Source organism: Megalobrama amblycephala, linkage group LG4, assembly GCF_018812025.1.
Source record: "Megalobrama amblycephala isolate DHTTF-2021 linkage group LG4, ASM1881202v1, whole genome shotgun sequence".
In the NCBI taxonomy this organism is placed as follows: Eukaryota; Metazoa; Chordata; class Actinopteri; order Cypriniformes; family Xenocyprididae; genus Megalobrama; species Megalobrama amblycephala.
In genome coordinates this window covers 53,630,882-53,644,483 of record NC_063047.1, presented here as the reverse complement: position 1 = coordinate 53,644,483, position 13,602 = coordinate 53,630,882, and the positions used below count along the sequence as shown (strand labels likewise).

The following is a 13,602-nucleotide window of genomic DNA, read 5'->3' as shown; positions in this document are numbered from 1 at the left end:
CGCAGAAACTCCAAATATGCCCTGCAGTAGAAGTAGACAACACACTTCATTCCAGGAAATCCCTATGGGTATCAAACTATCACAGTACCTGAATAAACAGAAGATTGAAACTCTTTGATTGATTAAACATGACTACAGTGGTACAACCTTAATATTATAAAGTGACTAGAATACTTTTTGTGTGCCAAAAATAACAAAATAGCGACTTTATTCAACAATATGTAGTGATGGGCGATACACTATTCTCTTCGCTTTATAATATATAAGTTGAACCACTGTAGTCATATGAACAGTTTTAAATATGTTTGTAGTAGCTTTATGGGCATTGAAAAAGGGAGATATTTTTTTTTAAATGCTCCCCTCTATATTTCTTTTTTTTTTTTTTTTTACACTAACTATCGAGTTGATGGCCTTTGAATGGCTTTCCTGAGGTAAATGTAACGTTTTGTGACACATTTGTTTGCAAGCTGTTTTATTGACATTTTTCTGGGGTTAAAACTCTTATTAAGTGATTACAGATGGATTAATTTCAGTAAGTTGTACTGTATCTTTCAACATACTTTTTGATGTTCGTTCATGTTTATTTTGTGCTGTAATAGCAGAAAAGAGGAAGAGATAATGGGTTCAGTGTCGCTTGACCTGAGGTGTTACAGCGGTCTTTTATGCCACATTAAAAAGCGTCAAAGCCACATGTATTTTTTGAGTCCCGTAGTAAAATTGACAGAATTTAAAAGCTCAGACTTGATCTGTCTTATCTGTCGGCACGTTGGCTGTGTCCTCTTTGCTCTGCGATGTAACTTTCACTATGGACATGTGGTGTGAGAACAGTGAGAATGAATGAGAGTTGGTGGTCCTGCATGACATTTTTTTTTTTGTAGTTATGCTAAATGTTATATTTATGTTTTATGCTGTGTTAAACTTCCACATTTTACGGGTTTGACTTATCTCGAAGCGCCGTATCTTCTTCTATTGAATTGGATCTGGGAGGGCTGCATTACGGTATTGTGCTACAGTGCCCCACTGGTCAAACCGCTTTATTGCAGGCCTTCAAATAGGTCATATGAGATCAAAAGAATATTCTATACAATTTTTTATTGTCGACATAGTCGATAATGTCAACTAATCATTTCACCCCTAAAATGCCTCTCATGTCTGGAAAGATGTTTGATGCGTGGCGTGTTGCTTTTTCAAATTCAAACTCGCAGTGCTTTCAGATGGATTAGCATTTGGAGCCATACTTCATTGACAAGCTGCACTTAAAAAAAATTATCGCAGCCTTTGCGATTTCATAATCACACTAAGCCAAATTGTTTAAGAGCAATTTCAATGTTATTTTTCTAATCGTGCAATTAATCGTGCAGCCCTATTTCAATGGAAACTGAAAGTAACTCACTCCGGCTAAATATTTACTTTTTGAATTCTTGCACCCGGGAACGATATACGTTGACACCATTATGACTAAAAGTTTGCTAAGAAGTATTTCCTACTAAAGCAAGGCAGTATTTGACTCTGGTCAAGCATATCCATAGCAGACAGGTGGGAGGGTCCTTGGACAGCAACATGCCCAGTGCATTATGGGTGTTGAAGTTTTCTTTCCTATTTGGTAGACGTTAGCATAGCTACTTCAGGAAGGGAAAAAATGGATGCTGCGTTAATTGCGTTAAACATTTTTAACATGTTGTTAAACAGAAAATATTAATTGCAGAAATTAACATTATTTTTGAACATGAACTTGCTACATAATATATCTGTCACAAGTTGATTTACACATTTAGACAGTGTTTGTTAGAATAGTAATTTTTACAGGAAACCACATTTCACAGGAAACCACTTTCAATTCATCAGCTTATTCAGTAACATCTATTTGTCTGTCTGCTTTGGTCTCTTCTTGTGGCTAAAAACTGACACAACTTACCCACCTCTTGTTGTCTGAAAGTTGACTATTTAAACAAACCGGACGTTTGCTGTGAACTTTGGTAGTTTAAAAACGAAAATGTCCCATGCAAGTTAGATCTTTAACTTGCTCCTTTTTATAATGGCAATAATGTCATTTTAAAAGTATATCATCAAAACACTACCTTTAACCCTCACAAACAAAGATATCTTATGAAAAAGAGTACGCCTCATTTAATAAATTTTTTTTATTTGATTTCCGTAAGTCTTTCAATACAACACAACCTTTAACCCACACAAACAAAGATATCTTATGATAAAGAATACGCCTCATTTAATAATTTTTTTTAATTTGATTTCTGTAAGTCTTTCAATACAACACAATTGTCTTAATCACTTTTAGTGGCAAACTTCCTCAAAAATAAGCTGCCTTCCTGTAAGCTTCTTAATGAATCAGTGGTTCTATAAGCTAAATGTGACCCAGTGTTATTCCCTTTTGGTGGAAAAAGGGGAGCAGAAGGCATGTACTCTTAGATAAAGAGGTTATTAAGAGCTTTGCGAAGAATTAAAATACATTACTAATCTGAGTAATTAACCTTCTGCTTTAGTCCCGACTGTAAATCAGTCCAACACAGTCACCATTTTTATATTAGAAGCATTTTGATTTAATTGTAGCAGACAGTACAGTACTGTATATTAGTACTGTTATATCTTAGTGTCATTTTTATTGTAGCATGTTGTCACATATTAGCTTCAAGGCACAAATACCTGAAGTTGTTCTCATACTTTTTTTTTTTTTTTTTAGTTTCTTCTAAAGGAACTGGAGGTGTAAAACTGTGGCATTCTTTTACTGTCTGTCTGTACTTTCGGTTCAACAGTCATTGACTTACAGTAGATCTGGCTGTTTTCTTGACAGGCTTGAGTTTATAACTCATGTGGGTTTTAGACGGCCGTCATACAGGAAGTCTGTGTTCGCTTGATTTGCACTTGATAAATTACATTCTTTTTCAATTAACCTGTATTAGGAAACCTAGAATGAATGTTCACTGGTTTAAGTATTCCTCGGTTTCCCTTGCACGCACTGGTTGGGTGAGGTTATTGAGTGAAATGTAGAAAGCTGATAACAAGGTAAGAATGTTTTGTGATGCTTTTGTTATGTGGTTATTTAAGATTGGTCAGGGCTTTGAGGTGTACACAGATCATGTTTTTGGTGTGACATGTCAGTCGTCCAAGTCTTCTGCAGATTTTTTTTTTCCCAGACAAACCTGTTTCCTCACAGGAGAACCGCTTATTGTATGGTAAAAGTTGTATATGGTTTTCTACTGGGAGGCAATGGAAGTACTGACCGTGGACTACTAGGTAACACATACATTTCTTAAAAAACAAACACAAAAGTCACTGGTCTATGTTCAACTGAAACAACCTCTTACATCATCTTGTGTTTATTTTGTTGCTTCTATAGAGACTAAAACAACCCGTTAAGCAAATGAAAGTCTTTAAGTGTGAGTTTGCCAATTTTAACCTGCTTTGTATTGTTACTGTGTCAGTAGTATATGTAAATTAAACAATGTTTACTCTTTCATTGTGTTACCTGGACTGAGAAATTCCCATTTATTTGTTAGTTTTTTTTTTGTTTGTTTTTTACTGTCTGTGGACGCAGATACAAAAATTTAGAAGGACTGTCTGTAGATTTCACAAAAGCTCTGGAGCTGTCAAAAGTCTGCTGGATGACGCAAAACAGATTTCTGCATTTTTGTATCCCCGCCCACAGTCAGATTGACAGAGGACTGTTAAAAAAACTGTTATTTTAAGAGTAGGTTTATCACTGAAAATTGTATTGTATTTTCTTTGTCTACTCTTTAAACAGCATTTTGGTAAAAATACTATGGCAACTGCCTACTTACATTAGTATTTTGCTTTGGGGGGTTGGGCAGAAGGTGCTCCCCATTCCTCCTCTTCCTAATTAACTTTCAGTTTTTTTCCCCCTCTGTTTGGTTTAAAACACTGTGTTATCCATAGTTATCCAGTTCGAAATAGCGATTACAAATGCGTTTGTACAGATTTTCCATCACTGTGTTCTCTCCATATTTACGCTTTTTTGCAGCCTTTAGCCACTGCCTACAACACACTGGATCTGTAACTCACTGGAAGTAACTCACTCCTGACTAAACATTTACTCTTAAAATTCGTGTACCTAGGAACAATACAAGTCGACACCATTGTGACTAAAAGTTTGCTAAGGAGTATTTCCTACTCAAGCAAGGTGGTATTTGACTCTAATAAAGCTTATCAGTTAGCCTGACGTGGTCATACTCAATTCTAGTCAGAATATGAGTCTGATACTGCTCCATTGGGCTTTGATTATGGGGGCGTATTTCAACCGATCCAGGAAAGACCTCAATTGGATAGATCTACAACCAATCAGAGCTACAGAGTAAGTGACGTATGTTGAGCAACGCATAGTTGTCAACAGAACTCAACTGCACACATGCTGGAACTAGTAGAAGATGAGCGTAAACAATCTTTGCCGGTGTTGTAAAAAGAATTTAAGTATACACGGAGTACTTGCCAACACAAGCTTAATTTTTGAGAGAAGTAGGCTATTAAAGGTAAGGTACAGCCATCGTTGTAAACTAATTCAACCCAAGCGCTCTTTGATGACGTGGCTGATTACGTTTCTGGTGATAATCTGTCAATCATCGCCCTGACAATGTGATTGGTCCGAACAGTTTCTGTTCTGGCATAATTACTCCTCTACGGATCGAGTCCAGACTGAACTTCCCGACCTAAAAATGTTGTGGGCGGGGCTAAGTTCGGCTGGCAACCAGGCTACTTATCAGTAGGAGCAGACTGGGAGTGGCCTTGGACGGCAACATGCCTAGTGCATTATGGGTGATAATGGGTGAAATTTTTCTACTTGTTTGGCAAAAGGAAAACAACAGCCTTTTTTCTGTTTTCTGCTTTCAATTTTTTTTTTTGCCTTTCTACTGCATAGGCAGACAAGTTTTATTGAAAGCCTATTTTGTCAGTGGTGAATTACCCATTTAAAGTTTTTTTTTTTTTTTCTTCTCGGATATTAGCTTTCATGCAGTGTGTAATATAGCTATTTGTGAATGTAAAAGTTCTGCAAAGTTTTAAAGATCAAGGTTCATGATAAATAAAGTTATTGTCTCCCAAAGAACCGATTCTGAACTGCCGGAACGAGTCATTAGTAATTTCGTTCTCACTTCTGGAACATTCATATGTAACAATGTGACAAATTTGCAACAAATGTAGCAAAGTCTATTATGAGAAAATGATTTTTTTTTTTTTTTTTTTTACCTTTGATGCATGTAAACCTGTTGGAGACCTTCAAACTAATATATATATATATATATTATATTATATTATATTATATTATATTATATTAGACATTTTTTTTTTTTTTTTTTTTTTTAATTATGGGGTGAAACAACTGTCCTGATATCATTATGTAAGAAAATAACGCTATTACTTTTTGCTTGATGGTTATAAGCCACATTACGTCTTAGAGTATTTACATTTGAACTTTAATTAAAATGGTATAAAAGTTTTTCAAAATCATATGAAACAAACATGACTACAAAGAGTACAACATGTGTTCATTCCCTTCAACTAACCAGTCATTATTTCTACCTCTCTCAGCAGCACCAGTAACAATGCAGACCTGAGCGGCACTCCCCGTTAAGTGAGAGAGAGACCGCGTGCCTTGCGAGTAATATGGGGTTTGGCCGGGACCTGCGCAACTCCCACGAGGGTCTGATGAAGCTGCAGGACTGGGAGCTGAAGCTACTGGAGACGGTGAAGCGCTTCATGACATTACGGGTGAAGAGCGACAAGGAATATGCATCTCTCCTGCTCAACATCAGCCAGCAAGTGGACAAGCATGACAACTCCTCTCAGATCCACTATGTCAGCAGTGTCTCCAAGGTAATGGCCCTCTGGTCCTCCCTGCTGCATTGTTTTTAAATGCTCAGTACCTGCAACACTCTCTCTCTGTCTTTTGTCTTGTCATCTCAATCTCTTTATCTCTTTGTTTCTCACACTCACTCACCAACACACATACTTTTCTTATTCTATCGCTTTGTATCATCATATGTGGTTATTGTTATCAGTCGTGGACTAACATGGTGCAGCAGACGGAGCAGTTGAGCAAGATCATGAAGTGTCATGCTGAGGAGCTCAACTCAGGGCCTCTCCACCGCCTCACCATGATGATCAAAGACAAGCAGCAGGTGAAGAAGAGTTACCAAAGCCTCCACCAGCAGATCGAGTCTGAAATGAACAAGGTGAGCCTTTGTATAGATCACCACTGCTGTTTCAGGAACATCAGTTTGATGGATCGGTCTTGACTTGGCTTTTGTCCCCCCTCAGGTAACCAAAGGAGATCTTGAGAAGTTGAAATGCTCCTACAGGCAGTTAACTAAGGATGCTGTTTTAGCAAGAGACAAATACAAGGAGGCCGTTGTAAAAGGTAAGGTGTTTGTTTATTCTCTGTTCTCTCAAATAATAAACCGATGATGTCCGATTCACAACAAAATGACTCTTATGAACCAATTCTTGTTAAAGGGGATCTATTATGCCCCTTTTTACAAGATGTAATATAAGTCTCAGGTGTCCCCAGAACGTGTCTGTGAAGTTTCAGCTCAAAATGCTCCATGGATTTTTTACTAAACCATATTTTAACTGTCTGTTTTTGGCTGGGAGAAAAAATTGATTTGGTGTATGTACCTTTAAATGCAAATGAGCTTGTGCTCCCCACCCCCAAGCTCATGATTCCAATACACTGAGGCACAAATAATACAGGAGAAGCTCACACATCAAATATAACTCCGAAAATAGATCATTGTAAACTGTTCGTGATGCAGCATATCAGATCACGTATGGCATGTATTTTGTGGATGTTTGCTAACATTCGATTCTGAATGTGTTTGATAGCGTGCTGCACGGCTAACATGGCTAATGCTACACGCTGTTGGAGAGACTTAGTAAGAATGAAAATGTGTTCATGAATTATACAGACTGCAAGTGTTTTCGGGTTAAAAATGAGAATAACGACATGGCTTTGATCTCCGTGAATACACTAAGAAACAAGGGTAACTTTTGCCACAATTAACACTACATTTGCAGTGTGCTAATGAAACACATTCAGAAAGACAATTTGCAAACACACGGAATTTATATGAAATTGGATCATGAACAGTTGGTATCGATCCATCTTTGAGAATTAACTTCTGTGCAAATCCTGTGTTTTACTGACCCTTGTGTGCATAGCAGTCTGGTGTAAAAAATGACTTGCACATACTGTTATATGAATTTATCTGGACACATTCCCTTCATAAATAAAATTACACCAACTGCGTCCTTAGTGGCTCAGATGCCAGGACTTTATGGAAACTGATATGTTTACTATTATAGCCATTAACAGATCAGTGATAATGTTTACATAGATGAGACATATCACAAGCTCAGGGATGTCGTTCTTGAGTGCTGCTGTCCTGTAGAGTTTTACTGGGTTGTCCCATTTCACATTTTCTGGGTTGGTAGATGCACCGGGACCCAATTATAGCACTGAAAAAGTCAGATTTTCATGATATGTTCCCTTTAATGAGTCTGTCAAATGCATTAAACAGTTTTAGGCTTAAAGGTCCCGTTCTTCGTGATCCCATCTTTCAAACTTTAGTTAGTGTGTAATGTTGTTGTTAGAGTATAAATAAAATCTGTAATATTTTAAAGCACAAAGTTCAATGCCAAGCGAGATATTTTATTTAACAGAAGTCGCCTACATCGAACGGCCAGTTTGGACTACATCCCTCTACTTCCTTCTTTAATGACGTCACTAAAACAGTTTTTTGACTAACCTCCGCCCACAGGAATACACAAGAGTTGTGTTTGTATAGTGTGTTTGTCGCCATGTCGTCGAAACGCTGTTATTTTCATCCCGCAGTCCAATCACCGGGTCTGATTCCGGCTCAAATTGATAGGGCAAAATTAAAGACATGTTTACAATAACACTGAGCGCATGCATCTCCACGTTATGGTAAGAGGCGTGACCGCTGGCACAATCAGAACTCGTTACGTATTTCTGAAGGAGGGACTTCATAGAACAAGGAAGTCATCAGCCCGTTTTTATGACAGTGGAAACAGCGGTATACAGATAAGTAAATTATGTGAAAAATACTGTGTTTTTTTTACACGCGAAACATGAACACGTGTTATATTGCACACTATAAACACAATCAAAGCTTCAAAAAAACATGAAAAACGGGACCTTTAAAGGGTTAGTTCACTCAAAAATGAAAATTCTGTCTTTACTCACCCTCATGTCATTCCAAACCCGTAAGACCTTTGTTCATCAGACGATGTACACGTGAGCAGCACAATGCATGTGTGTGATGCTGACGCAGGAGCCGGCCAATAATGAGTCGCCGTTCTGACATAGAACCTGGAAGCATTGCAACATAAATGGCATAGGAGAATGACAGAGGAGAGATGCATTTGTTGAATAAAGTCATTATTTTTGTTTTGTTTTTGCGCACAAAAAGCATTCTCGTCGCTTCATAACATTAATGTTGAACCACTGTAGTCATGTTGACTATTTTAATGATGTTTTAATCCCAAGATATATCTGGTACTTCTGCTAAAATTCAGGGTTTACACTTTTACAACAATTAATTTACATGACTGTACTAGTCATTTGTGATTACCTTTTTTTTTTTTTAATAAATAATTTCTACCCAGAAAATATTCTAGATATTGACAACAAAGATTGACTGCAGTGGTTAAAGCAGTTTGGAGATGGACAAATAATTTTTTATTAATATCTATGACTTTTCCAGGTCTATTCACACCTTTAAAATTCTCTCATTCATATATATATATATATATATATATATATATATATATATATATATATATATATATATATATATATATATATATATATATATATATATATATATATATATATATATATATATATATATATAATATTCTCTCATTTAATATATAATGTTTTCCAAGACATTAGGAACACTGATTCTTAAAAAAGAAAAAGAAAGTTATTGAGGGAATTAATTAAATAAGAAATATAATGCCAGTTTAAATCTTGATTTTGTTTGAAGTAAAACATATTGTGTTTTGGTAGCTCTAGTGCATTTTGAATGTGAAATTCACTGCTATGCCAAGCTAAATGTTGGTTAGGAGAACTGTGTGAATAGTTAAAAAAAAAAAAAAAAAAAAAAAAGTTACACAAATATTGAGAAATGGATCCTACCAATTGTTAAAAAAAACCTGTAAATACCAATATCGGTTGACCACTACTTACAACTACTCGTATAACAAAGCTGCAGTTCTCAAAGTCTTGCACAAACCAACATTATACTTCAGAGGACTTCTCCTTTACCTTTCATCTTACCACCACAATCACTTTTATCTCCCCTGCAGGCAAAGAGACTGAGAAAGCCCGTGAGCGCTACGACAAAGCCACAATGAAGCTCCATAACCTGCACAACCAGTATGTGCTGGCAGTGAAAAGCGCGCAGCTACATCAAGAGCACTACCATGAGACTGCACTGCCTCTGTTGCTGGACTCCCTGCAGAAGATGCAGGAGGAGATGATCACTGCACTGTGAGTGAACCAGATTACACTTCTGGTCTATTTACACTTCTAGGCATTCCTGTAGCTCAAACAGTAGAGCATGGTGCCAAACTAATAAAATATATACCATTTATGCAATGCAAGTTACTTTGGATAAAAGCGTCTGCCAAATGCACAAATGTACATGTACATTTTCAGCATGTCTACAGTACATGCCACATGTTGATTAGCACAGGCAATCATTTTAGCCTGTTCATCAGTTTTCAAAAACAAAGGAAACAATGTAGCTGCAAGCAGCATTTATGAGCCAAGTGCTACAGAGGCAAAATGATGAGCAAGTATGACGGCGAGCATCAGACCAACTGCAAAAATGAGTAAAAGGCATTTGGTGACAATTTTAAGCAAAACGGTTGAAAACCGATAAATGTAATCACTTTCAATGTGACACAATTGCTTATTATGGTTTTTTGGGTGAAAATTGGACCAACGTTTTTTTTGACATTTTTAATTATAATTTTTGACCACAAGGTGGCACTACCCTGAAACTTTGAGTAACTTCAGGGCATTGTGTCGAAGACACATCTTATGACTTGGTATGCCACTCCGAATCTAAAGAGACCAGTCTTGTGATTTTTTTTTTTTTTGTCCAAACTGTTTAGAATTTGTAAGCAAAAATATATTTTCATATATCCTAAACACTAGGGGGCACTGTCCTGAAACTGTGCAGGTATCCTCAGGTAATGGTTGTCATAACACACACCAAGTTTGGGCTGAATGTGGTTAAAGTTGCTCTAAGCGAAGTCACGCGTTTTTAGGCCAAAACATTTTTTGTCACATACAGCAAACATCTCCTCACTATCCGCTAACTGCCTGTCCCCTGAACACACTGTAAAAAAACGTGGTCTCTGTAGTCGCCACAAGCTCCAAAAACGGCAACAAAAACAAACTGGTGCAGCCTGGACCACTTAACATAATAAACATGCTCCAGCCAATAACCGACAAGCAGCGTCAATACGCAAGCTACTTACATTTTAAATGCGCGTTCATGACTGTTTCAGGAAGCACCGAGGGGAGGGCCAAGAGGAGGACGAGGAGGGAGGGTCTAGCTAGCCTCTGTTTTGTTTGACAACACTTCGAACGTCAACAGGAAGTTACTCCACCCAGGATCGCTTAGAGAACCTTTAAATGTTTCGGAGATGCTTTTGCTCTTTGTAGAATTTGTTTGCGGGTTATTGGAGAACGGTTGAATTTGAACTTGAACTTGAATTAAACTTGAATTCCATGTTTTGTTTTGTTTTTTGCTTGGTCTGAACTGAAGATGATCTGGTAGATTGTGAAAATCTGAGCAACGGTCTAGGAGGAGTTTTTTGTTTCTTTTTTTGTTACAAAAAGTGCAAATTTAGACAGTTTGTGGCGCTAAAGGGATTGAGTTAGAGACTCAAATTGGTGTGTTTAAAGTTCAGACTATCCTTTATCTGTGTGCCAAATTTCACAACTTTTTACCATATGATTTTATGGGCTGCCATAGACTCGAGAGCAGAAGAAGAACACTACTAACAATTACAATAGGTGCCTACACCTTCAGTGCTTGGCTCCTAATAATGCTCCCTAAAATTGAAGCCTATAAAGTAAAACTCTGAAGCACCTATATTGTCACTGAACTGTAAAGTTTTCTAAATGGTCCTTTTGAGGTAGAACTACTTTTCTAGGTGAAGGAAGGAACTTAAATTTTTGTCATTTCTATCTAGAACTGAAGAAATTTGTGTCTAGTTAAGGTTTCCAAAACTTAACTTAAATCCGTGTAATTACTGCACGGTTGTTCATATGGCAGTGTGTAGTTAAAGATGCACAGTTTTGTAATAATAAGTGATATTTAGACAAAACACACATATAAAATGTTGAAAAAACTGGAATGTGCCTTTCAGGGTCCTAACAAATGTAAAGATTAACAAAACTATATAATTTACAACACCGTTCAAAAGTTTGGAATCGGTAATGCTTTTGAATGTTTTTCAAAGTCTCTTATGCTCACCACGGCTTCATTTATTCGATCAAAATACAGTAAAAACAGTAATATTGTGAAATATTATTACAATTTAAACTAACTCTTTTCTATTTTTTTATATATTTTAAAATGTTTTTTTTTCTCCTGTGGTGGCAAAGCTGAATCTTCAACATCATTATTCCAGTCTTCAGTGTCACATGATCCTTCAGAAATCATTCTAATATGCTGATTTAGAGCTCAAGCAAGATTTCCTATTACTATCAATGTTGAAAATGGTTCCGCTGCTTTATTTGTGGCAGATGATGCTTTTTTTCAGGATTCTTTGATGAATTAAAATAACAGCATTTTTTAAAATGGAAATTCTTGGTAACATTATAAATGTTTTGCTGTGTTTGATCAGTGTAATGTGTTTTTGCTGAATAATAGTTTAATAGTTTTTAAAAAAAAAGTACTTTTGAATAGTATTGTGTATATATGAGGATTAAACTATTTAATAACAATATACAATTTAAGACATTTTTAGCATTGAGGTGAGAATACATCTTCCCCTTCAACTGTGGAGGGCAGTGTAGTCCTCCCGCTGTACTGTGTCTGGTTGTTGTGAGTGCTTGGACTGTCACCTGTATTTAAATCTTTTTTGTTATAGACCTTGTGCAACCAGTTCAGCTACACTAGAACCCTTCCTGCATGTTGTAGCCTCATTCCAATATCTCATAGCTGTCAGAGGATTAGCAGAGAACAGAAGTCTCTTTGGGGTTTTTTCCTTTCCTAAGCTGTTTTTTAATCACTGAGTTTGCTGTAATCTGATGTGGAGGTTAATCCACATGACGGAAACAATTGCAAGAGCCTTCAGGGATTGATTTTGAATGCACTACTGATTTATATGACCATTCAGTGTGGGTCAAACAAGCCATGCAGAAGTCTCTTTAATGTGGGATATAAATTCAGGGAAAAAGGTATTAATTGATTTGTTAAAAACTCTGAACTTAAAGGGATAGTTCACCCAAAAATTAAAATTCTGTCATCATTTACTCACCCTCAAGGTGTTCCAAACCTGTATGAGTTTCTTTCTTCTGCTGAACAAAAAAAGAAGATATTTTGAAGAATATGGGTAACAAAACAGTTGATGGGACTCTATTGACTTCCATAGAATGGAAATTAACAACAACAAAAATACTATGGAAGTCAATGGGGGGTCAACTGTTTGGTTTCCAAAATACTTTAAAATATCTTCTTTTGTGTTCAGCAGAAGAAAGAAATACATACAAGTTTGGAACACCTCAGGGCGAGTAAATGATGACAGATTTTCACTTTTGGGTGAACTATCACTATTGGGTGAAGTATGGCCTCGATGTGCACCACTACAGTTTAAATAGTTTAACTCATCTCAGTGAAATGGCACATTCAAAAATGTACAAACAATGATTTTCAATTTTTTTTTATATTCTAGTAAGGGGATACTGGAGGAGTACAGTGAAATCACCAGCCTGTTAACAGATGAAATAGTGAAGGTTCACAAAGAAATACACACTTCCATCGACCAAATCGATCCACTGTCAGAGTATGACAACTTCATCGAAGTTAATAAGTAAGGCACTTGTGAAAAAAAAAAAAAAAAAAATCTAATTGATTATGATGTTTTAAAGGTGTGAATAATTTGTTAACACTTTACAATAAGGTTTCATTTGTCAACATTAGTTAACATGAACTAACACATTTATTAATTATAATACAGCATTTATTAATCTTAGTTAATGTTAATTTCAACATTACTTGTACATTTTTAAAATCAAAAGTTGCATTTGTTAACATGCACTGTGAACTAACATAAACAATGAACAGCTGTATTTTTATTAACTAGCATGAAGAAAGATTAATAAATACTGTAACAAATTTTCAAGTTAGTTGATGCAAGTAATGTTAAAGGGTTACTCCACCCAAAAATGAAAATCCTGTCATTAATTATTCACCCTCATGTCGTTCTAAACCCGTAAAACCGTCGTTCATCTTCGGAACACAAATTAAGATATTTTTGATGAAATCCGAGAGCTCTCTTACTCCTCCATAGATGGCAATTTAACCACCA

The 13,602-nt window shown here is 36.3% G+C and overlaps 1 protein-coding gene across 4 annotated transcripts in view; it reads left to right on the top strand.

The window, feature by feature from the left end:
* Positions 1-13,602, top strand: part of fer (fer (fps/fes related) tyrosine kinase) — a 56,972-nt gene that overhangs the window by 4,647 nt on the left and 38,723 nt on the right. For 2 of the 4 annotated variants that reach the window (XM_048189993.1, XM_048189995.1), the window contains 5 exons: positions 5,560-5,841; positions 6,027-6,200; positions 6,286-6,385; positions 9,358-9,541; positions 12,967-13,104. In XM_048189993.1, the coding sequence (XP_048045950.1) occupies positions 5,632-5,841; positions 6,027-6,200; positions 6,286-6,385; positions 9,358-9,541; positions 12,967-13,104 (806 nt within the window). In that variant the 5' untranslated portion in view covers positions 5,560-5,631. Of the gene's footprint in view, positions 1-5,556; positions 5,842-6,026; positions 6,201-6,285; positions 6,386-9,357; positions 9,542-12,966; positions 13,105-13,602 lie in introns of all 4 variants that reach the window. The other 2 variants (XM_048189994.1, XM_048189992.1) reach the window with 1 other exon arrangement.